Below are 25936 nucleotides of genomic sequence, written 5' to 3'. Positions count from 1 at the left end.
ATTTCTTTACCATAAGCCACTTCCAGTTTAGAGAATTTGGCAGTGCATGCAATCGGCTTCACAACTAATTGTTTTTATAATTATTTTCTCTCTGACAAAAATCTTCCTTCGGCCAAATGTAGCTGCGTACTCCTCCCCTAGAGCACTACATATCCCATAGTTCCTTAATGAAGATGTACTCAGAGCATAGCTAGTATGTGGGCAGTATGTATTCCAGAATTCCTTAATTAACATGTTTTTAGTATAGATAGTGAGGACAGTATTTGTTGTTGTTAGTTCAGGTTTTCAGTCATGCAGTGAAAGGCCAGCTGTTCAGTGAAAGGCCAGCTACATCTCCCTGCATGGCAGTTTTAGACCCCTCTCCCTGCCTGCCCTCTCACAGAGACCTGAAAAGCAGCTGCTGCTGTTTACAGTAATATAACAACCCTCTGTAACCCTCAAGGATTTAAAGCCCACCTCTCCCTTCAGCTTTATGAAGTGATATACAAAGTAACACAGCGAGCATGGGCCCATGAGTTCTTCTGCAAAAATATGGAATTAGAGTTGGATAAATGTAGATAAACTTGATTTTTTTTTTGCAAGGACTTATACAGGATACTAACCTCAACATCAAAACCTTCATTCCAATTTTTGTATTTATTATGGATCCCCATTAGCTGCTGGCAGCAGTAACTCTTCCTGGGGTCCAGCAAAATTAAGGCAGTTTATACAATAAAAAAAACATTACAATAAGTTCACAGATTTTGCAACACACTGTGTGCCCTTAGGCCCCTATTCCACCACATCTACAGTTCTAAATCCATGTGTATGTGTGTGTATAGTGTGTATGTTACCGTGTGTGTGCATGCATGCGTCTATGCCTATGTTTGTGTTGCTTCACAGTACCCGCTGTTCCGTAAAGTGTTTATTATCTGTTTTTTTAATATAATTTGACTGTTTGCATCAGTCACTTGATGTGGAATAGAGTTCTATGTAGTCATGGCTCAATGTAGTACTGTGCGCCTCCCATAGTCTGTTCTGGACTTGGGTACTGTGAAGAGACCTCTTGTGGCATGTCTTGTGGGGTATGCATGGGTGTCCGAGCTGTGTGCCAGTAGTTCAAACAGACAGCATTCAACATGTCTGACACGTGTGCTCCCATTCTGGCTTCTAGGTCACCAGGCTTCTCATTATGGCGCACACCTGTCACCAGCGGTACACGCATAATGACACTCACCTGGACTCCATCACCTCCTTGATTACCTGCCCTTTATATGTCACTCCCTTTGGTTTCTTCCCCAGTCGTCATTATTCCTGTTTCATGTTGGTGCGCTGTTTGTGTGTCTTGTTTTGTTCATTAATTAAATGTATTCACTCCCTGAGCTTGCTTCTCAGTGTACAATGTCAATACCTCTCATAAATACAAGTAGTGATGAAGTCAATCTCTCCTCCACTTTCAGCCAGGTGAGATTGACATGGATTTGATTAATATTAGCTCTCTGTGTACATCCAAGGTCCAGCCGTGCTTCCCTGTTCTGAGCCAATTGCAATTTTCCTAAGTCCTTTTTTGTAGCACCTGACCAAAAAACTGAACAGTAGTCAAGGTGGTACAAAACTATGGATTGTAGGACCTGCTTTGTTGATAGTGTTGTTAAGATGGCAGAGTGTGCCATATTTATTATGGACAGATTTCTCCCCATCTTAGCTACTGTTGTATCAATACGCTTTGACCATGACAGTTTACAATCCAGGCTTACTCCAAGCAGTTTAGTCATCTCAACTTGCTCAATTTCAACGTTATTTATTACAAGACTTAGTTGAGGTTCAGGGTTTAGTGAACGATTTGTCCCAAATACAATGTCTCTCGTTTTAGAAATAATTTGGTCTAACAAATCCTTTGCCACCCACTCTGTAACTAACAGCAGCTCTTTGTTAAGTGTTGCAGTCATTTCAGTCGCTATGGTAGCTTACGCGTATAGTGTTGAGTCATCCACATACATAGACACTCTGGCTTTACTCTAAGTCAGTGGCATGTTGTTAGTAAAGATTGAAAAAAGCAAGGGGCCTAAACAGCTACCCTGGGGAAGCTTTATCCACATTGTAGCAGGGGTTGTAAAGCCATAACACATATGTTTTTCCAGGAGCTGACAATGATTGATAATGTTAAAATCTGCACTGACGTCTAACAAGACAGCCCCCACAATAATTTTATCATCAATTTCTCGCAGCCAGTCATTTGTGGAATTGCTGTGCTTGTTGAATGTCCTTCCCTATAAGCGTGCTGAAAGACTGTTGTCAATTTGTGTACTGTGAAATAGCATTTTATCTGGTCAAACACCATTTTATTTACAGAAGTTTAATATGGGTTGGTAACAGGCTGATTGGCCAGTTATTTGAGCCAGTAAACGGGGCTTTACTATTCTTGGGTAGCGGAATGACTTTAGTTTCCCTCCAGGTCTGAGGGCACACACTTTCTAGTAGGCTTAAATTGAAGATGTGGCAACATCGTCTGCTATTGTCCTCAGTAATTTTCCATCCAGATAGTCAGACCTCGGTGGCTTGTCATTGTTGCTAGACAACAATACTTTTTTCCCTCTTCCACACTGACTTTACGGAATTCAAAATTACAATGCTTGTCTTTCATAATTTGCTCCGATATACTTGGATAACTTGGATTAGTGTCAGCGTTTGTAGCAATTCACAATTCAATACCCAAAACCTAATTTTGTTATATGAAGCTTAATAAATAAGGCTACTAATCTGCTAGGAAATAATCTGACTGAAATTAAAGTGTGAAGTGAGAAGCTGTGAAACTCTCCTGCATTTTTTGAGTTTCACAGCCTCTCCTCACCCAAATGCAGAGGCCTTTGAAGCCCTCTCCATCTGTGCAGAGAAAATATCCTCCTCAGAATCCCCAAGATACAACAGCCACAGGACAACTTTGTTTGGACATTGTAAAGCACCATTCGCCAACACTGACAAGATAAAGTTAGCTAGCGGCCTCGTTTTCCACGTGGAAAATATGGACGGAGACATACTAGCTACATTAGCTGGCATTTTCTACAAGGAATCTGCCTCCCGAAAATAGCTTCTCCCAAGTGGGTCTGACACCGACTCCCCATTGCCTGCTGCACTGCTGCTTGGAGTCCACCTGGTGATCTGTTCACCGTTTGCTCTGGCCTGTCTCCCCCTATCTGGTATAGGTACCCCCGCCACACTCCCCCCTCTCTCCCGAGCTTTCTTGAGGCAAGTGACTCTGAACTTACAACGGCTAACCCAAAGTTATATTTTTCGCTTGTGCTTTATGCTATTTGCCTCATGACGAAATGTCAGTCTCTCGATGTGCAAAACTGATAGAGACATACCCCAAGCAACTTACAGCTGTAATCGCAGCAAAAGGTGGCGCTACAAAGTATTAACTTAAGGGGGCTGAATAATTTTGCACGCCCAATTTATCAGTTTTTGATTTGTTAAAAAGTTTGAAATATACAATAAATGTCGTTCCACTTCATGATTGTGTCCCACTTGTTGTTTAATTTTACCTTTATTTAACCAGGCAAGTCAGTTAAGAACAAATTCTTATTTTCAAAGACGGCCTGGGAACAGTAGGTTAACTGCCTGTTCAGGAGCAGAACAACAGATTTGTACCTTGTCAGCTCAGGGGTTTGAACTTGCAACCTTCCGGTTACTAGTCCAACGCTCTAACCACTAGGCTACCCTGCTGCCCCAGGTGATTCTTCACAGAAAAATACAGTTTTATATGTTTATGTTTGAAGCCTGAAATGTGGCAAAAGGTCGCAAAGTTCAAGGCGGCCGAATACTTTCGCAAGGCACTGTATGTTATAAATCAGCACTGCAGAGGTCTCCCTGTACTCTGCCGTTCCCTGATTGTATTACTATTGATTATATCTGGAAATGTGCAAGTACACACTGGCCCATCTACTGTTGCTAGTCCCAATTCTGAAATAGTGCTCTGATATCTGCTTCACTGATTTCTGCTCATGTAAAATCCTGGGATTTCTGCACGTTAACACCAGAAGCTTATTACCGAAAATGTATCAATTGAAACTGTGGGTTCACAACTCCATTCCAGAAGTGTTGGTCATTACTGAGACATGGTTAAGAAATAGTGCTTTGAACACTGATGTTAACCTTTTTCGGCAAGGCAGATCTTCCAAAGGTGGTGGAGTGGCAATCTTTACCAATGAACACTTTCGGTTGTCTCCACCAAGTCTGTTCTCAAGCAATTTGATCTGCTGGATTTACACATAAAACTTTAAAATAATTATTTGTTGACTGTTGCTCGGTGTTATAGGCCACCATCAGTAACAGCCTGTACCCTAAATGCCCTAAACTCTCTCCTGGCCCCTTACAATAAGTCTTAATTTGTCCTGCTAGGTGACCTAAACAGGGACATGTTTAAACCACCTGACCAAGTCCTAAAGCAATTGGGCTCTCTAAATCTTCCTCAGATTATAACTAATCCCACACAGTATGACTCCAAACACAAAGAAAAGGCAACTCTCCTTGATCTTATCCTTACAAATAATCCTGATAGGTATCAGCCTGGTGTTTTATGTAATGACCTTAGTGATCACTGTTTTACAGCCTGTGTTCGTATTGGCTGCTCAGTGAAACGACCTGTACTGACTTGTCATAGACGCTTGCTAAAAAAGTTGAGCAAGCCTTCCTTCATGATCTGGCCTCTGTAAATTGGTATAGAATCAGCTTGATCCACTCTGTCGAAAACGCTTGGCCCTTCTTCTTTGATAATTTTTCAGGGGTAACAAATACACGCTCATAAGCTAAATGAGAATTAAAAACAAGTCAAGAATTTTATTTGGCAAATCGCTCGGCACACGGCATTCCGGCTGACTTGCTCTCGTTCAGGCAAATTAAAAATAAGTACACTCAGGCTATCCGGAAGGCCAAAGTTAGTTACATTAAGGAGCAGCCCTCTCTCTGTGGGTCTAACCCCAAGAAGTTCTAGAAAATGGTTACAGACCTGGAGAATAAACCCTCCTCATCACAGCTGCCCATGTCCCTTAACGTTGATGATGTGGTTGCTGCTGAAAAGGAGCACATGGCTGAGCTCTTTAATCACCACTTCATTAAGTCAGGATTCCTATTTGACTATGCCATGTCTCCTTGCCCGTCCAACATTTCCTCATCTCCCACCCCTTCTAATGTGACTATGCTCCTCCGTCTTTTTCCCCTGACCCACTACAAAGTATCTCCCTGTAGGCGGTTTCTGAGTCCGAGGTGCTAAAGGAGCTCCTTAAACTTGACCCCCAATAAACATCTGGTTCAGATGGTTTAGACCCTTTCTTCTTTAAGGTTACTGCCCATATAATCATCAAGCCTATCTCTGAGCTTTTTAACCGGTCCCTCCTCTGTGGGGAGGTTCCCATTGCTTGGAAGGCAGCCACGGTGTGTCTTTTATTTAAAGGGGGATATCAAACTGATCCTATCTGTTATAGGCCAATTTATTTTTTGCCCTGTTTATCAAAAGTGTTGGAAAAACGTGTCAATAATCAACTGACTGGCTTTTGTGATGTCTGTAGTATTCTCTCGGGTATGTGGTCTGGTTTCCGCTCAGGTTATGGATGTGTCACTGCAACCTTAAAGGTCCTAAATGATGTCACCATTGCCCTTGATTTTAAGGGCTATTTTTTATTGACTTGGCCAAAGCTTTTAATATGGTAGACCATTCCATTCTTGTGGGCTGGCTAAGGAGTATTGGTGTCTCTGAAGGGTCTTTGGCCTGGTTTGCCAACTACCTTTCTCAAAGAGTGCAGTATATAAAGTCAGAACATCTGCTGTCTCAGGCTAAACCACTGCCTTTCACCAAGGGAGTACCCCAAGGCTTAATCCTAGGCCCCACACGCTTCACAATTTACATCAACAACAGAGTTCAAGCAGTAGGAAGCTCTCTCATCCATTTATGTGCAGATGATACAGTCTTATACTCAGCCGGCACCTCCCCAGATTTTGTGTTATACGCAATAAAACAACATTTTCTTAGTGTCCAACAAGCTTTCTCTGCCCTTAACCTTTTCTTGAACACCTCCAAAACAAAGGTCATGTGGTTTGGTAAGAAGAATGCCCCTCTCCCCACTGGTGTGATTACTACCTCTTAAGTTTTAGAGCTTGAGGTAGTCACCTCATACAAGTACTTGGGAATATGGCTAGACGGTACACTGTCCTTCTCTCAGCACATCAAAGCTGCCGGCAAAGATTAAATCTAGACTTGGTTTCCTCTATCGTAATCGCTCCTCTTTCACCATAGCGACTGGAACGAGCTGCAAAAAAAACACTCAAACTGGACCGTTTTGTCTCCATCTCCTCATTCAAAGACTCAATCATGGACACTCCTACTGACAGTTGTGGCTGCTTCACAAGATGTATTGTTGTCTCTACCTTCTTGCCCTTTGTGCTGTTGTCTGTCCAATCATTTTTGTACCATGTTTTGTGCTGCTGCCATGTTGTGTTGCTACCAATGTGTTTTCATGTGTTGCTGCTATGCTATGTTGTTGTCTTGTCGTGATGTGTGTTTTGTCCCATATATATGTATATATATATATTTTTTTTTTTAGATCACAGCCCCTCTCCCCGCAGGAGGCCTTTTGCATTCTGGTAGGCCATTATTGTAAATAACAATTTGTTCTTAACTGACTTGCCTAGTTAAATAGGCATAGTTTACATAAAAATAAATATAAATTCTTACAGAGTCCTGCTGTTCTGTCTTAGGGTCAAATATTATTTGAAATCTTTCAAAAACTTACAGCGCTTGGAGTGTCAGATGGGTGCAGTTTGCACGTTTGAGATATTTCAGTTTCCACTGCACCTGAAAGCTCAGTCAAGCACATTTGAAATGATTTTGAATAGTATTTGAATCCAGGTATGCTGCTGTAACAGTAATATAACAGCCCTCTGTAACTTTCAAGGTTTCAGGTCCACTCTATCTCCACCTCTCTCTTCCTGCATTCTTACAAAGGCCTGATGTTCAGACCTAGGTTCTAAATAGTATTTGAAATAATTTGTGCTTGATTGAACTTGTCTGGCTTAATTGACCAATATAGTAGACCCAAAACCCACATTTGGCACTCTATGCAGGCTAGATCAAAGTATATTTTTCATGTTTTAAATTATTATTTGATCCCAGGTATGCTGCTGTTTACAGTAATATACCAGCCCTCTCCTCCATAAACCTTAAGGTTTCAGGCCTACATTTCCATGCTACACATCACACACCTACAATCTGCAGCAAAGTTCAAACCTCAACATCTCGTCACACGCCTACAAACAAATACAAACCCACATACAGTTGCAGGCTAACTCAGAGCGAAATGAAACATACTCCCGCTAATGTAAACGCATGCAGACTCCCTCATAGATCAAATTAAATGTATTTATGAAGCCCTTTTTTTACATCAGCAGATGTCACAAAGTGCTTATACATAAACTCATTCTAAAACCCCAAACAGCAAGCAGTGCAGATGTCGTAGAACGGTGGCTAGGAAAGACTCCCTAGAAAGGCAGGAACCTAGGAAGAAACCTAGAGAGTGTCGGGGTAGGTTCCTTGTTCCTTGTCAATCATTGGCTTATTGGTAAAATCAGCAATCAGACAATATCTTCTTTAAGTAAATCAATCAAACCTTTATTAATACAATTGCAGACAGAACTTGACAACGGAAACACAGCAAGTGTGTTTCAGAGTAAGTTCTGCAACCCCACCTGAGGGCGCAGCTGATTTTATACATGTGATCACTCCCTGGTGGTATGATCACCTACGTCAATGTATGTATACAGCAATATGCTGAGGTTACCTTATAAGACAACCTTGTACAGTAGCGTCTCTGAATTCATTAGCATTGTCCACTGTCACACAAGATCAAAATGTCAAAACCAGACAGTGGTTACTTCTCTTTATCTAGTTTCTGTCTGACTCAGACCTAGCCTGCAAGCACACTCTTGCAACAGCTAGGGCATAACCACGAAGACTAAAATAGATGGCTTGTGGAACGTAAAAAAATATGAATCTTAAGGTCCCCTTAATAAATAATGGGAAGGGGGGGGATCAGTCCTCTTCTGGCTGGTCCGGGTGGAGACTATAAGGGTACATGGCCATTAAGGCCAGATTTTTCTTCAAGATGTTCAAACGCTCATAGATGACCAGCAGGGTCAAATAATAATCACAGTGGTTATAGGGGGTGCAACAGGTTAGTACCTCAGGAGTAAATGTCAGTTGGCTTTTCATAGTCGAGCATTCAGAGGACGAGACAGAGGGAGACAGAGAGAGACAGAGAGAGAGAGAGAGAGAGAGAGAGAGAGAGAGAGAGAGTGTAGAAAACAGCAGGTTCAGGTAGCACATCCGGTGAACAGTTCAGGATTCCATAGCCGCAGGAAGTTGAACAGTTGAAACTGGAGCAGCAGCACAACCAGGTGGACTGGGGACAGATAAGACTACCTGGCCTGATGAGTCCTAAGGCATGGTCCTAGGGCTCAGGTCCTCCGGGAGGGGAGGGAGAGAAAGAGGGAGGGAGGGAGCATACTTCATTTCACACAGGACACCAGACATAACAGACTGCTCCTAGCCTCCCGACAAATAGACGATTGCAGCATAGATACTGGAGGCTGAGATGGGGGAGTCGGGAAACACTGTGGCTCCGTCCGACGATACCCCCGGACAGGGCCAACTAGGCAGGATATAACCCCAAGCATAGCCCTCACACCACCAGAGGAATATCAACAAACCACAAACTTACTACCCTGAGACAAGTCTGAGTATAGCCCATGAAGATCTCATCCAACGCTGAGCCCAAGAGGGCGCAAACCGGACAGAAAGATTACGTCACTGACGCAACCCGCTTAAGTGATGCACCCCCCCTAGGGAGTGCATGGGAGAGTACTAGTAAGCCAGTGACTCAGCCCCCATAATACGGTCAGAGGCAGAGAATCTCAGTGGAGAGAGGGGAGCTGACCAGGCAGAGACAGCAAGGGTGTTTAGTTACTCCACTGCCTTGCTGTTCTCTGTCGCATCCTTGGGCCAGACTACACTCAATCATAGGATCTACTGAAGAGATGAGTCTTAAGTAAAGAGTTAAAGGTCGATACCGAGTTTGCATCTCTCACATGGATAGGCAGACCATTCCATAAAATGTAGCTCTATAGGAAAAGCCCTGCCTCTAGCTGTTTGCTTCAAAATTCTAGGAACAGTAAGGAGGCCTGCATCTTGTGATCATAGCATACATGTAGGTACAGTTCAAGTCAGAAGTTTACATACACTTAGGTTGGAGTCATTAAAACTAGTTTTTGAACCACTCCACAAATGTCTTGTTAACAAACTGTAGTTTTGGCAAGTCGGTTAAGACATCGACTTTGTGCATGACACAAGTCATTTTTCCAACAATTGTTCACAGACAGATTATTTCACTTATAATTCACTGTATCACAATTCCAGTGGGTCAGAAGTTTGCATACACTAAGTTGACTGTGCCTTTAAACAGCTTGATGTCATGGCTTTAGAAGCTTCATGGCTTTAGAAGCTTCTGACATCATTTGAGTCAATTGGAGGTGTACCTGTGGATGTATTTCAAGGCCTACCTTCAAACTCAGTGCCTCTTTGCTTGACATCATGGGAAAATCAGAAGAAATCAGCCAAGACCTCAGAAAAAAATTGTAGACCTCCACAAGTCTGGCTCATCCTTGGGAGCAATTTCCAAACACCTGAAGGTACCACGTTCATCTGCACAAACCATAGTACGCAAGTATAAACACCATGGAACCACACAGCTGTCATACCGCTCAGGAAGGAGACGTGTTCTGTCTCCTAGAGATGAACGTACTTTGGTGCGAAAAGTGCAAATCATTCCCAGAACAACAGCAAAGGTCCTTGTAACGATGCTGGACGAAACAGGTACAAAAGTATCTATGTCCACAGTACAACGAGTCCTATATCGACATAACCTGAAAGGCCGCTCAGCAAGGAAGAAGCCACTGCTCCAAAACTGCCATCAAAAAGCCAGACTATGGTTTGCAACTGCACATGGGGACAAAGATTGTACTTTTTGGAGAAATGTCCTCTGGTCTGGTGAAACAAAAATAGAACTGTTTTGCCATAATGACCATAGTTATGTTTGAAGGAAAAAGGGGGAGGCTTGCAAGCCGCAGAACACTAACACCGGAAAAGTATGTGGATATATTGAAGCAACATCTCAAGACATCAGTCAGGAAGTTAAAGTTTGGTCGCAAATGGGTCTTCCAAATGGACAATGACCCCAAGCATACTTCCAAAGTTGTGGCAAAATGGCTTAAGGACAACAGAGTCAAGGTGTTTGAGTGGCCATCATAAAGCCCTGACCTCAATTCTATAGAAAATGCGTGGGCAGAACTGAAAAAGCGTGTGCGAGCAAGGCGGCCTACAAACCTGACTCAGTTACACCAGCTCTGTCAGGAGGAATGGGTTAAAAATCACCCAATCTATTGTGGGAAGCTTGTGGACACAACGTTTGGTCCAAGTTAAACAATTTAAAGGCAATACTAATTGAGCGTATCTAAACTTCTGACCTGCTGGGAATGTGATGAAATAAATAAAAGCTGAAATAAATAATTCTCTCTACTATTATTCTGACATTTCACATTCTTAAAATAAAGTGGTGATCCTAACTTACCTAAGACAGGGAATGTTTACTATGATTAAATGTCAGGAATTGTGAAAACGGAGTTTAAATGCGTTTGGCTAAGGTGTTTGTAAACTTCCAACTCCAACTGTATGTACGGCAAATCGGAGAGATATATAGGAGCAGATCTATGTAATGCTTTGTAGGTCAGCAGTAAACCTTGAAATCAACCCTAGCCTTAACAGTAAGCCAGAGTAGAGAGGCTAGCACTGGAGTAATTTGGTCACATTTTTGGGTTCAAGTCAAGATTCTAGCATCCATGTTTAGCACTAACTGAAGTTTATTTTGTGTTTTATCCAGGTAGCCAGAGACTAGAGTATTGCAGTAGTCTAATCTGAAAGTGAAAGTGATATGTTTTGAATATGGAAAAAACTGCCCTTTGATATATTCTTGACATGTTTGTCAGAAGAAAGATCAGGGTCCAGAGTAACACTGAGGTCCTTCACAGTTTAATTTGGGACCATAAGATTAATTGTCAGATCCAACAGCAGATCTGTTTGTTTCTTGGGACCTATAAATGACAACTCTGTTTTGTCCAAGTTTAAAAGTAAAACATTTACCGCCAACTACTTACTTCCTTACGTCTGAAACACAGGCTTCAAGAGTAGGCAATTTTGGGGCTTTACCACGTTTCATCACATAGCAGTGAATGTTGACATTGTGTTTTCCGAATTACGTCACAAAGAGGTAGAATATATATTGAAAACAATAGTGGTCCTTAAACGGAACCTTGAGGAACACCGAAATGTACAATTGATTTGTCAGAGGACAAACTATCCACAGAGACAAACTGATATCTTTCCGACAAGAAAGTCCAGACCTGAATCCAATCGAGAATCTGTGGAAAGAACTGAAAACTGCTGTTCACAAATGCTCTCCATCCAACCTCACTGAGCTGGAGCTGTTTTGCAAGGAGGAATGGGAAAAAATGTCAGTCTCTCGATGTGCAAAACTGACAGAGACATACCCCAAGTGACTTACAGCTGTAATCGCAGCAAAAGGTGGCGCTACAAAGTATTAACTCAAGGGGGACCATAAGATTAATTGTCAGATTTTGCACGCCCAATTTATCAGTTTTTGATTCGTTAAAAAAAGTTTGAAATATCCAATAAATGTCGTTCCATTTCATGATTGTGTCCCACTTGTTGTTGATTCTTCACAAGAAAATACAGTTTTATATCTTTATGTTTGAATCCTGAAATGTGGCAAAAGGTCGCAAAGTTCAAGGGGGCCGAATACTTTCGCAAGGCACTGTATTTCCACCGGTCTAATGTCCATTGCTTGTGTTTCTTGGCCCAAGTTAGTCTCTTCTTATTATTGTTGTCCTTTAGTGGTATTTTTTTGCAGCAATTCAACCATGAAGGCCTGATTCACGCAGTCTCCTCTGAATAGCTGATGTTGAGATGTGACTGTTACTTGAACTCTGTGAATCATTTATTTGGACTGCAATCTGAGGTGCAGTTAACTCTAATGAACGTATCCTCTGCAGCAGAGTTAACTCTGGGTCATCCTTTCCTGTGTCAGTCCTCATGAGAACCAGTTTCATCATAGCGCTTGATGGTTTTTGCAACTGCACTTGAAGAAAGTTCTTGAAAGTTCTTGAAATTTTCCAGATTGATAGACCTTCGTGTCTTAAAGTAGTGATGGACTGTTGTTTCTCTTTGCTTATTTGAGCTGTTCTTGCCATACTATGGACTTGGTCTTTTACCAAATAGGGCTATCTTCTATATACTATCCCTACCTTGTCACAACACAACTGATTGTCTCAAACACATTAAGAAGGAAAGAAATTCCACAAATTAACTTTTAACAAGGCACACCTGTTAATTGATATGCATTCCAGGTAACTACCTCATGAAGCTGGTTGAGAGAATGCGAAGCGTGTGTAAAGCTGTCATCAAGGCAAAGGGTTGCTGCTTTGAAGAATCTCAAATATAAAATATTTTTTGGATTTGTTAAACATTTTTTTGGTTACTACATGATTCCATATGTGTTATTTCCTAGTTTTAATGTCTTCACTATTATTGTACAATGTATAAAAGAGTAAAATTTTTGAAAAACTCTGGAATGGGTAGGTGTGTCCAAACTTTTGGCTGTTACCCACTGAGTGTATGATGGTTCTGAAAGCCTTTTGGAGTGGGTCTGTGAACTTTTCAATGTGAATATTGAAGTCACCAAAAATGTGAATATTATCTGCCATGACTACGAGGTCTGATAGGAATTCAAGATACTCAGTGAGGAACGCTGTACATGGCCCACGAGGCCTGTAAACATTTGCTATGAAAAGTGTTTGAGTAAGCGGCATAGATTCCATGACTAGAAGCTTAAAAGATGAAAACAGTCTTTTTTTTGTTGGTACATCGTTGCGGGATGCGAGGGGGATATGGTCACAAGTCTAACCAGAAGGAGAGGCCTCATTTAACACAGTAAATTCATCAGGCTGGAGCCATGTTTCAGTCAGGCCAATCACATCAAGGTTGTGATCAGTGATTAGTTAATTGACTATGACTGCCTTGGAAATGAGGGATCTAACATTAAGTAGCCCTATTTTGAGATGTGAGATATCACAATCTCTTTCAATAATGACAGGAATGGCGGAGGTCTTTATTTCAGTGAGATTACTAAGACAAACACCGCCATGTATAGTTTTGCCCCAACCTAGATTGAGGCACAGACACGGTCTCAATGTGGATAGCTGAGCTGACTGTGCTAGTTGGAGACTCCACTAAGCTGGCAAGCTGTCTAACAGCCTGCTGCCTGGCCTGCACCGTATCTCATTGTTTAGCAAGAGGAGTTATAGCCCTGTCTATGTTGATAGATAAGATGAGAGCACCCCCCCCCCCCAGTTAGGAGGGAGTCCGTCACTCCTCAGCAGGCCAGGCGTGATCCTGTTTGAGGGTGAGTCCCAGAAAGAGGGCCTATTGTCTACAAATTCTATCTTTTGGGAGGGGCAGAAAACAGTTTTGAACCAGTGATTGAGTTGTGAGACTCTGTTGTAGAGCTCATCACTCCCCCTAACTGGGAGGGGGCCAGAGACAATTACATGATGTTGACACATATTTCTAGCTAATTTACACGCTGAAGCACATTCTAATGCATTCACTATACACATACATAAATCCTCAGCAAAAATGTACACATATCCACAAACACACTCATGCAGACAAGACATTCATTTGTAGAGACAAAATTCCAAACACTTATGTCCCGTGTGCTGTTCAGCTTCGGCTACATCTCTCACCCAGCTAGAAATGTAGGGATCCAAGAGATAGCGAGTGAGAGAGTGAGAGAGAGAGTGGAGGGGTTGTAATGCAAGGTTTACACTATAATCAATTCAGTTCTTGGGAGAGTGAGAAATATGGAGAGAAAGATGGAGTCTCTGCAGCTGCATTTCATTATGTGATTGACATCTTGGATTTGATTTATTCATAATTCAGTGTGAGTGAAAGAAGTTGTCCATTTTAATTGGCACAGCTCCATCCGACTCAATGGGAGAGATCATTGATGATCATATGTCATACTGTACATTCAGAGTTGTGTATGTAGTAGTAGCTGCAGTAGTTATACATGCCATATGGTCATAGCAACCATATAACATGGGAGAATATAGCCATTTTAAATTACATTCTAGTCTGACTAAATGAGAGACATAATTGGGGATGTGTGAACCTCAAGCTTTCTGCATGATACTTACTGTAATGTTCCTTTTACTCCTTAGTTTCCTCTCTGCCACTCTCTGTGAATCGGTCAGTCAAGCCAGCCTAGCGTGACAAGCCCGAGCTAGTCCTCCACTGACTGATCTGTTCCAGTGGTTTAGCTGATCTGTCCAGGGCATAGTCATAGGAACGGTTTCCCATACACAGATTAAGCCTAGTCATGGACTAAAAACCATGCTTAAGGACTAGGTTGAATTTGTGTTGTGGAAACCAACCCAGTTAAAGCAGATTTTTAATGCTTAGTACTGCTATGCAAACTGACTGGCAGAGATGAGATGGCCCTGGGATGGGGTGGGCTGAGCTGGGCAGGAGAGGGGAGGGGAGGTCATGGCAGGACAGGACAGGACTTGGATGGGTTGGGCTGGGATGGGCAGGGTAGGAGAGGGCACACACAGAGGTGAGCTGACCCCCTCTGATACCTCACACTGTCCTGTAGAGTCACAACTGCTGTGTACTGTGCACTGAGAAAGGTCAAAGAGAGAGGGGGGATGGAGAAAAGGGAAAAGGAAGGAGAGACTGAAGGTGAGAGAGAATGTGAGACTGAGTCTTATTTATATCACCATACTGCATTACTGAGAGGACATCAATAGCCCATATAACACTGTATATTTTTGGGTCTTGATGTAATATCTTGCAGTATTACAGCTAAACCTATAGGCTGAGCACTACTTTGATTCTTTACTTCAGGGTTGGGCAACTCCAGTCCTCGGGGTGCTGATTGGTGTCACACTTTTGCCCCAGACCCAGCTAGCATACCTGAATCCAATGATGAACTAATCATGATTTCGGTTTAGAATGCAATTAGTTTAATCAGCTGTGTTTACAAGGGATGGGAGAAAAAAAGTGTGACACCATTCCGGTCACATGAACCAAAACGCTGTAATGAAATTATTTTTTGAGTAATATTAACGGAATGATTAAAGTGAGGATCCAAAATAGTCACATGGTAATGGGAGAGAGGTAATTGGATAAAAGAAGGAGACAGCTATGGTGCCTAGAGTACTGGCGGGTCATCCTGCTGCTGTGGATATGGCTGTGGTTCAGGGGCCATATGCAGGGCTGGCCCTGGGCATGAGCAACGATAATTGAAATTTGGTAGTGTAGAATTGTAGGAAGTTAACTTTAAAACATAATTTGTTCTCTTCGCAATCAAGAGGGGGACCACTAAAACGCTTTACCCATGAGGTGAAGGGCTCCCAAACCAAATCTCGCTTCTCAGAGTAGGAGTGCTGATTTAGGATCAAGTCCCCCTTGTAATCTTATTCATTGTGAGCTTGAAGTCAAAACTGATCCTAAGTCAGTACTTCCACTACTCTGACAAGGTTGATACTCTATGGCAGGGTTTCCAAAACCCTGGTTTTTGCCCTACCACTACAGAGCTGATTCAAATAATAAGAAAGAGAGAGTGTGAGTGAGTGAGTAAGAATCAATTCACCTGAACCTCTATGTGAGGGGTAGGCAACGTTGGTCCTGTAGTGCCGCAGGCACTTCATGTTTTGTTGTTAAAAAAAATGGAAGACCAGGTGTGTTGACTTTAGGCAATCACTGAACTGATCAATTAGTTCAGTTAGTCAGGTGTGGTGCCGAGTTGGAACAAAATCCTGCAAATTAGTCACACCTTCCAAACACAAAATTAGCCGCTAACCGTTGGGTGATTAATTTACACATTTAAATTGGGTTCTGACATGTATGTGATATTTCACGGCTATTTAATGAAGAACAGTGTTGCCTTATGACTACTGTCCCTTTAAAAGACAGTTTGAAGTACCAGCAACACCAAAAGCAGCTACAAGATGGTGCCAGAGTCTTCAACATCATTAGTTTTACTGGAAAGGCAGTGTTGATAATGATAGTTGTGCGTTTTGGGGACTTTTGAATTAAGCTTGGTTTTGTGTTAAAATCGTTGATGTGTTTTAATGCACTTTTTTTATTATTGGATAATACATGCTTGTTATCGTTATTGTGTGCCCTATTAGGTATATGTACAGCCCTTATTTGCCTATCTCACCTTAATATGCCCACCACAACTTCTGATCAAATTCTGAACTGGTGGAGTATTTAAATCAAATCATAATGGACTTTAATTGCATGAGGTTGTTCATTATATTAAGGTCAACTTTAATAATTATCGGTACCTTTAACATCTCGGGGTCCATGGGGGGTGTGGGAGTGAGAAACGTCACCTGCTGCGGCCCGGGATAATTGCCGCGTTCAAAACAACTGGGAACTTGGAAATCTCCGATTTCCGACATCAGTGCGTTCAAAACAACAGGGAACTCAGAAACAAATTATCCCAGACTGAGAGAAATCGATTTGAACGGTCATCCAACTCGGAATTCCAACTCGGGAACTTGGGCTTCTTTCTAGAGCTTCAACTTTCCGACTTGAAGAGCACCTACTTCATGATTTGACGTCGTATTTTTTCGAGATCACTTATTTTTTATTTTTTTGGCAATAGAAGCGCTCAGCATTTTGCGTGCAGACAGGTGGGGAATTTTACCGGGAACTGCTCTTTCCTCTGGGGGCGCGATTGAGGACAATAACGGCGAGCAATCCGAGATTTCACCAGCCAAGCAGACACGGACCCACGGTGGCACGAGGAAGGGAGTCTCGAACCTGGTTGAAGCCATCATATTTGCGCGTTGCTTGCGTTGCTATACAAATAGGGAAAATTAAAACATAGTGAAACGGCTCATCAGAATATGTTGGGTCATGGTATGCGCATAGTTATTTTTGTGCAACCGTGAGTGAGAGTGTCATTCCAGTTTTGTAATCTGTATGTTGTGGCAATATATTTAACTATGGCCGGTAACGGTGTTTTTTGTATTCATTGAGAACGTTGTCGCAATTGTTCTCAGGGATCCGCAGTTGTTCCAGAGGTAGTTCACTTCATTTTCACCTTGTCAATTAACGCAATAATAACACCTAAGGAATGTTAGCAATATGATATGGCTGACAAGAATACAAAATAAAAAACGGCGGTTCTTCAAAATGATCTAGAAAGATTCGTTCAGACTGAGAAAGATTCTTTATGGAACCATTCTCCACAAAGTTAAATAAAGAACCGTCATAAATGCTGCTATATGGCCCCAAAAAGAGTTGTAACCATAATGGAACCCTTTTTTTGGTGCTAAAGAGAAAACATTTGAATGGGTCTTTATAGCACCGTGCATGTTCCGTGTAGAATCTTGAAAAAATGGTTCTATATTGCACCAAAAGGTTTCCCCTACGGTTACAAGCCTAATAACCCCTATCTGGCAGTATACATATCCATTGTTTTGTGTGTGTGTATATATATATATATATATATATATATATATCTGCAGGCACCTCCTTCTCCTTTTGGAACAGCCTGTGTGTAGTCACTCGCACTTATATCCAAGAGTGCGCGAGGCAGGAGGCGGACTGAGGGCGTGAACGAAAGAGGAAGGGAGAACGGGAAAGCCACCAGAGCGCGGGACAGCACAGAGAGAGAAAGCCCTGTCAATTGAATTGAAAGAGATAGGCCTGTCCATCTAGATTTCTCCATCTCTAACCCACTCCTCAATCTCACTTTCTCACGACTTTCGGGTCTGTCCGATTGGTTATCGAGGGTTTATTCTCGTTAACGTGATCCATACCTGCCCCGAGTTTTTTTCCAGCTCCGAACCATTCCGCCATTCACCAGTGATGTCCAAGAAACGACCGGCCGAAACGGGGCTACGGGTGTTACACCAGCAGGCTGTGGCTTCACCGGGCAACATGGCTTGCCTTGCTCGTTTCTCACCGGATTGTGCTGAAATAGAATGCAGCTAATTTGGGTTAAACACAGAGTGAAGAGATGTCGGTACCGTTGTTGAAGATCGGTGTGGTGCTGAGCACCATGGCGATGATCACTAACTGGATGTCGCAGACGCTGCCCTCGCTGGTGGGGCTCAATACCACCAAGATCACCGCGGAGAGGGCAGGCTACCCGGACAGGAGCACTGGAGTAAGTGTCACCACAACTTTTCGTTTTTCGCGGCTTCATTTTGGCTGCGTATTATTTACCCAACTGTTACTTATTTTATTTTATTCCCTCTCAATGGTTCATTAATTATTAAACGTATAAAAGCCCTTCTCTTTGAGCTCTTTTTGTTTTTTTGCTTGACAGGGACACTAGTGTATTTTTATGTTGTGCTGTCTGTTTCCAGCGCTTGGTTGGCTCTCAGATCTTAGAGCAAATGGAATTGCAGAGGCATGGTTGATATCGTCTTTCTTAGTTTGACATCACTCGAGATAGAGAGAGAGAGACTAGTTGTAGGTTACTGTATTTTCGAGGTGAGGCGGGGGTTGCGCGCTGAGGTGGAGGAGAACAAGGGCGCCCGGTGGAAACTGAGAGCGGTAATGGACTGTGCTGTCATTGATAAAACGCTGCAAGGTGAAAATTGAGTGAAAATGAAATTTCGCCGCCAGACCTTTACAGTGAAAGCAGCTGGGTTCATATTTATCCCCCGGATTTCAGGCACCCTCAGTGGGGTCTCTGATTCTCTGATCATCGAATGAAAAGCGCACCCGATACATAATTGGGTCCTGTTATTACTCGGGGCAGAAGGTTTCTTCTCTTTGTATCTTTGTCAAGCACAATCTGACCTTTTGGTTAATCGAAGAAAATGTAATTATTTATTAAACATTAAATAGGCTAATTCTTCGTGAAATAAATGTTGAAACCTGTAGAGAAAAACAATGCCTGTGATTTTACGCAATGAGGTTGAGTAAGAAATAATTAATGAAACGCACTCCTTGATAATGGTTTACGTTTTTTGTCAAAAAAGCTATTTGATTAGAACATAAACCATTTCAATAATTAAACCACAAAACAGTACTATCTGGTCCGATTTAAAGGTTGCACTGTAATGAAGGGCCGACATATTACAATATTACATCGTCATTTTCGCTTATGACATGACAGACAAAATGTTGCGTTATTACATAGCAATAACTATAGCCATGTGTTTAGATAATACACGGCTCTGGTAATAACATCCGTGTTTGCACTCTGACTTTGAGCTGTTCTCCTGTGGGATTTTTTTATATATTTTTTAAACTTCCTCTAAACCATGCACACAAAACATCTAGGGGATACAAAGTACATGAGGACGGCTGGGGGGGGTGGTGAAATTGAAGAATTTGACATTTTTCAATCACCTGAAATAGCTTTTTCTTGTTGTCTAGAGCCATAATCATAATGATTAATTATATGTATAAAAATATAAAATAAAAAGTATATAATGACTAAAATAACCATTTGAGCTCTTCAATGGTCCCTTACAGTTCACAAAAGGGTTCTTTTGTCATTTAGTGATAATTCAAATGTAGGACAGCTTAGAATATTGTTGTGTAACCGTGAGTCAGAGTGTCATTCCAGTTTGTCTCATGTGTTGTGTTAGGCCAGTATCTGCGTTTAGTCAGTCGAAGTGCTTTGTGAAAGACTCATGTATGGTCTTGTTAATTGAGAACGATTGATGAAATCAGTCAGTTCTCAATTCTTTCTTCAGGGACCCCCATCTGTTCCAGTGGTAGCTCACTCGACTCAACTTGTCGATTAGCATAGTAATAACACCTATGGAATTCTAACAATATAATATGGCTGACCAGAATAGAAAAAAAACTGATTGTTTTTTGAAAGAATCTATAAAATGACCATTCATGTTGAGAAATGTTCTTTATATCACCATACAGGTTTAGAAACTTATTAGCATGGTTCTTTATTGAACCTTCAAAAAAATGGTTCCCGCTATGGTTACAAGCCAAATGACCCCATATCTGGTGTTATTTAGAACCATTCTTTTCTTGTGTGTAGTTGACCATCTACCTTTTTCATTATATTCAGTCAATGCCCTCTGTGAAGTGAATATGGAAAGGTTGCCAGTTGCCTTTAAAACATTCACATTTATTTACCACACGTTTAAGTTAATTGTTGGTGACCTTTTTGGTTCCCTTTAGGGCTCTAAGGTAGGGATGACAAACTGCATCCATGCACTATCTATTCACTCTCAGCAGTACTATGGCCACCGGACATTTGACACAGGTTAATATTCACTATTGGAATAGGCTTCTCTTGCACCCTGGTCATGATGTACAGTCAAACGATGGATTGTGGAATGAGTGTGTGGATTCAGGATCAGGACGCTGTTGGCTTTTATCTACAGTAGTAATGAAAGTGCAACGCTTTCAGATGAACAATGCAGATATGTATTGGCTATTTCCTATGTTCGTGCCACCAGAACTGTAGATACATTTACATATGGAGCCAGAGTCTTTGGCTGAAAGGTTTTGTGATGACACATTTCTAAGCTATCTGCACTCTAAAAAAATGCTGTAGATATTTTTGGCCAACCGTGAGAGTGAATGCCATTCCAGTTAATAAATTCTGTCGCATTGTCAAGGAATTACAAGGGTTGAGTCAGTCAGTCAAATACTTGGTGGAGAGTGTGGTGAATCGGTGGTGGCGATGATGTTGTCATCTGTCCTGCAAAGTTAGGATGTGTTAGTTATCCTGTGAGAGGTTTTGTTCTGAAAATACTGCGGTCTATTATGACCCAAGCTTATGGTCATGGTGCAGCAGTGTGTAGGAGGGAGATGTAACAAGTGTGCAGGAGGGCACGAGACGAAGGAATGCATCGTATCGGTGGAGAAAGATGTGTGTTAGCTGTGGCGGTGCCCATGGGGCTGGAGATCGGGTCTCCAGTGAGACAATAGGCAGGTTGAGGTTGCCCGGATCCGAGTAGTACAGACAGTGTCGTATGCCAAAGCAGTGAAGAGAGGGGTAGAGGAAGATGGGTACAGCGTGGGGGATCCCGAGAGGATTTTTGTGAGTAGGAAGAGACCATTAGAGAGGGATGGGAATAATATGCGCTTCAGTAAGGTGGGTTTCTTAGCATTCATAGACGTGGTTGTCAACTGAACCGCAGAAATGCAACGTGAGTCACAGAGAATTTGAGGTTGTGGTGGCAGCTGCAGAGAATTCCTTGGGTTTGTGAGGTTTTACGGCAAAATATTTGCAGGGGGTGTTTAGTGGTAGTTCTTTCCTCCCAGACCTTTGGCCTGGAGAAGGATTAGATAGGGTTAAATAATGGAATTAGGGTAGTGTTTTTAAGCGAGGGCTAATAATTGTCAGGGTCATTTTCCTTTTCCCCCAATTTTGTATTACCGGAAGTTAGTAGTAGGTGGCGGTGTATGCAACTAGAAGTTGGATGCGAACCGCCAACCCAATCCCAAAGTAGAAGAAGAAGAGTCAGTGAAAGTAACTTGAAGAGGATGATTGTTTTGCATTTCTTCCGTCCAGAGGGCGCGGGCGCTCACAGCCACGCACATTGGGACAATAACTATGACTTGCTTTGCTCTTTGGAGCAGGGTGCCATTAAAAGGAGTGATGGTGTTAAGTGCTGAGGAGGATCAACTGAAATGGAAGATTCCAGGTGTATGTGACGCCCGCCATTTGGTGCGACGCAGTCCCAGTGGAGAGCGTGGTGAAACAGAGAAGACACTGTCTGTCCTGCTGAGTTTTTAACCTGACAGCCATGGTCATCAACTGTACAGCAGAAGTGGAACGTGAGTCACAGAACATAAACGTTGTGGTGGCAGCTGCAGAGAAGTACTTGGCACTACAAGATTTTACTGCAGAAGAGTAACAGGGGATGTTGATTTGGTAGTGTTCTGTCAGCCCAGGCCGTCGGCCTACAAAAGTGTCCGTGCTCAACCTTAACATGTGTTGACTGTACAAGAGAACAGATTAACTTGGAATGACATTTACTAAAAAAATTACTATCCGTAAGTCACGGTGGATCGTAACTCAGTAACCCAACTAAGTGAGTCAACTGGCTGGGTCAAACATAACCCAACGTGTTGTCTGTCCACTATTTACCCAACACTGGGTTGTTTTTAACCCAGCATTTGTTTGAGTGTGGGCCTCAGCTGGTCAATCACTCAGGGACAAGGATAGAGACATGTCACATCAACACCGTTGTCAGATCCCTATCAGATTGTGGTCAATTGATTGTGAGATCAGCACCACATCCTTTGATGACCTCTCAAGCTTTGTAGGATTCTGCATACCCAGGTTTGCCCTGTCTCAATGTGAACATGATTGGACTGTGTTCATTGTTTAATTTTGACAATCTCACACCTCTTCCTTATATTGTTAAATAGTTGGACACCATGGCCTCCCGGGTGACGCAGTGGTCTAGGGCACTAGCTGTGCCACCAGAGACTCTGGGTTTGCGCCCAGGCTCTGTCGCAGCCGCCTGCCATCGGGAGGTCTGTTGGGTGAAGCACAATTGGCCTAGAGTCGTCCGGGTTAGGGAGGGTTTGGCCGGTAGGGATATCCTTGTCTCATCGCGCACCAGCGACTCCTGTGGTGGGTCGGGCGCAGTGCTCGCTAACCAGGTCGCCAGGTGCACAGTGTTTCCTCCAACACATTGGTGCGGCTGGCTTTTGGGTTCGATGCGCGCTGTGTTAAGAAGCAGTGCGGCTTGGTTGGGTTGTGTTTCGGAGGATGTGCGGCTTTCGACCTTCGTCTCTCCCGAGCCCATACCGGAGTTGTAGCGATGAGGCCAGATAGTAACTACTAACAATTGGATACCATGAAATTGGGGAAAAAATTGGTTAAAATATTTTAAAAATATGTAAAAAAAATTGTTGGACTTCAATAACTTTGATAAAATACACAAACCTGAGTATTTCAAGGTCTCGACCAGTTCGATTGGCTGCTGTTCCCCTCTGTTTGCATTTGATGATTGGATGGAGCGGGGTGGGAGGTTGGAGGAGTTTAACAGTTCTCATCATGGCCATATGTCCCCGTGCTTAATCCTTTGTTCGTGTGCATCCCACAGAGAGACATTATGTAAGTGCCACTGTGGAGAGACAATAAACACGGAGTACTGAGGGTTTAACACAGCTCCACCACTCCAAGTGGTTCTATATGTGACCACAAGCCTACAGTGTATGTTTGAAATGTGTGGCCAAGCTAAGCCAATGCAGTCAGAGAGCAGGTGAGGATGGAAGGGGTAGAAGACGTTATTTGTTCAACAAATCCCTGAGAATTGGATTATAGGATGGATGCTTTTGTTATTTTGTTATTCCATTTTTCCCCGAACACCCATCCACCCTCCCTCCCGCTCTCTCTCTTTATCTCTCTCTCTTTATCTCTCTCTTTATCTCTCTCTCTTCCTTCCAGGTGTTGCCAGCGAACCCAGAGGAGTCGTGGCAGGTGTACAGTTCAGCCCAGGACAGTGAGGGGAGGTGTGTCTGCACCGTGGTGGCACCGCAGCAGTCCATGTGTTCACGAGATGCCCGCACCAAACAGTTGAGGCAACTGCTCGAGAAGGTAACTACACGGAACAAAATATATAAACGCAACATGCAACAATTTTGAAGATTTTACTGAGTTGCAGTTCATATAAGGAAATCAGTCAATTGAAATAAAGAAATTAGGCCCTAATTTATGATTTCACATGACTGGGAATACAGATATTGTATGCGTCTGTAGTAAGGTAGGGGCGTGGATCAGAAAACCAGCCAGTATCTGGTGTGCCTCATGCAGTGTGGACATCTCCTTCGCATAAAGTTGTTCAGGATGTTGATCGTGGTCTATGGAATTTTGTCTCACTTTGTCTCACGAATGGCTGTGCAAAATTGCTGGATATTGGCGGGAACTGGAACACACTGTCTTACATGTCGATCCAGAGCATCCCAAAGATGCTCAATGGGTGACATGTCTGTTGAGTATGCAAGCCATGGAAGAACTGGGACATTTCTGGGACAGCTTCCAGGAATTGTGTACAGATCCTTGCGACATGGGGCCGTGCATTATCATGCTGATATGAATGGCACGACAATGGGCCTCAGGATCTTGTCAGCGCTTCTCTGTGCTTTCAAATTGAGTTTGTTGTCCGTAGCTTATGCCTGCCCATACCATAAACTCACTGCACCATTGGGCACTCTGTTCACAACATTGACAAACTGCTCACACACACAGTGCCATACACATTGTCTACCATCTGTCTGGTACAGTTGAAACTGGGATTCATCACTTCTGCAGTGGCCGTCGAAGGTGAGCATTTGCCCACTAAAGTCAATTACGACGCAGAACTGCAATCAAATCAACACCCTTGTGAGGACAACGATCACGCAGATGAGCTTCCCTGAGACGGTTTCTGTCAGTTTGTGCAGAAGTTCTTCAGTTGTGCAAACTCACAGTTCCATCAGCTGTCTGTGTGGCTGGTCTCAGATGATCCCGCTGGTGAAGATGCCGGATGTGGGGGTCCTGGGCTGGAGTGGTTACATGTGGTCGGTGGTTGTGAGGCCGGTTGACGTATTGCCAAATTCTCTAAAATGACTTTGGAGGTGGCTTATGGTAAAGAGATGAACATGACATTTTCTGGCAACAGCTCTGGTGGACATTCCTGCAGTCAGCATGCCAATTGTGTGCTCCCTCTGGCATTGTGTTGAGTGACAAAACTGCAGATTTTTAAGTGCCTTTTATTGTCCCCAGCACAAGGTGCAGCTGTGCAATGATCATGCTGTTTTATCAGCTTCTTGATATGCTCTACCTGTCTGGTGGATGGATTAGTCTCACTAACAGGGATGTAAACAAAATTGTTCACAAAATTTGAGAGATCAGCTTTTTGTGCGTATGGACATTTCTGGGATATTTTATTTCAGCTCATGAAACATGGGACCAACACTTTGCATGTTGCGATTTATATTTTTGTTCATTGTATTATTACTTCATGTCCAAAGCAACACTAATCAATGACCTGTCAAGTCTTGCCTCACAGACTTCAATGGAATTATTCAACTTCCCCACCACCACACAACCCACAGACAGCAGCCCAGACATTCCAGCAGCAGTCCAAGACAACACACTACTTCAGCACCCTGCCTTAACTTGTTCAGCACCAGCTCCACAAAATGTACCCAAATTTACTCCTCCAAAAATTCTGGGTAAAAAAAACAAACACACATGAGTTATTTAGCATTGTTTTTTTGAACATGCATTGACAATAAAACACAACAGATGAACCTGAGTGATGTGACTTTCCATAACTTTTATTCAGATCAGTGTTAGGAATGTCTACATTTACCTTACCAACCTTTCAGCGAAGTGAATAGGACATTTGATTCAAGAAATCTTTTCAATCGCATGGTGTTTTTGTTACTCGTGTTGAATTCATTTCCGTTAACTCTCTCAGAGTGAAAAAGACGTGGGAAGGGTGCCACGATCATATATTTCTCAACGTGATTTGTAGCAGGTAGATTTTTTTAGAGCAGTTTGTCTTAATATCTATTGATCTTATACTATACAAAGATAAATATCTCAACATTTTCTAAACTAATCCAATCACTAAGGGTTTTGATTTATCGCGCCGTTGCTGAGATGGTTGTTCCAGTTTAGATGGTTTAGGGACTGTAATCGTCTTTGTTATGTCCGCCATCATAGCAGTCATTCTGAGTGCAGGTTGTGGGTGATAAAATAATCAGGTTGTTGGATATTCTCCCACTGGTTTGATTCTGATAGTAATTACTTACTGCTTCACT

General features: G+C 42.6%; 1 protein-coding gene across 2 annotated transcripts in view; it reads left to right on the top strand.

Moving 5' to 3' along the window:
- LOC135544552 (noelin-like) overlaps positions 1 to 25936 on the top strand; it is a 54874-nt gene that overhangs the window by 9713 nt on the left and 19225 nt on the right. Inside the window, exons 1-2 of one of the 2 annotated variants that reach the window (XM_064972247.1) lie at positions 17740 to 18347; positions 23574 to 23723. In XM_064972247.1, the coding sequence (XP_064828319.1) occupies positions 18198 to 18347; positions 23574 to 23723 (300 nt within the window). In that variant the 5' untranslated portion in view covers positions 17740 to 18197. Of the gene's footprint in view, positions 1 to 17739; positions 18348 to 23573; positions 23724 to 25936 lie in introns of those variants that run through there. The other variant, XM_064972248.1, reaches the window with a different exon arrangement.

The sequence above is a fragment of the Oncorhynchus masou genome, chromosome 8, assembly GCF_036934945.1.
Source record: "Oncorhynchus masou masou isolate Uvic2021 chromosome 8, UVic_Omas_1.1, whole genome shotgun sequence".
NCBI classification, from domain to species: domain Eukaryota; kingdom Metazoa; phylum Chordata; class Actinopteri; order Salmoniformes; family Salmonidae; genus Oncorhynchus; species Oncorhynchus masou.
The sequence above is the reverse complement of the archived record's forward strand: the minus strand, read 5'-3'. Positions and strand labels throughout refer to the sequence as shown.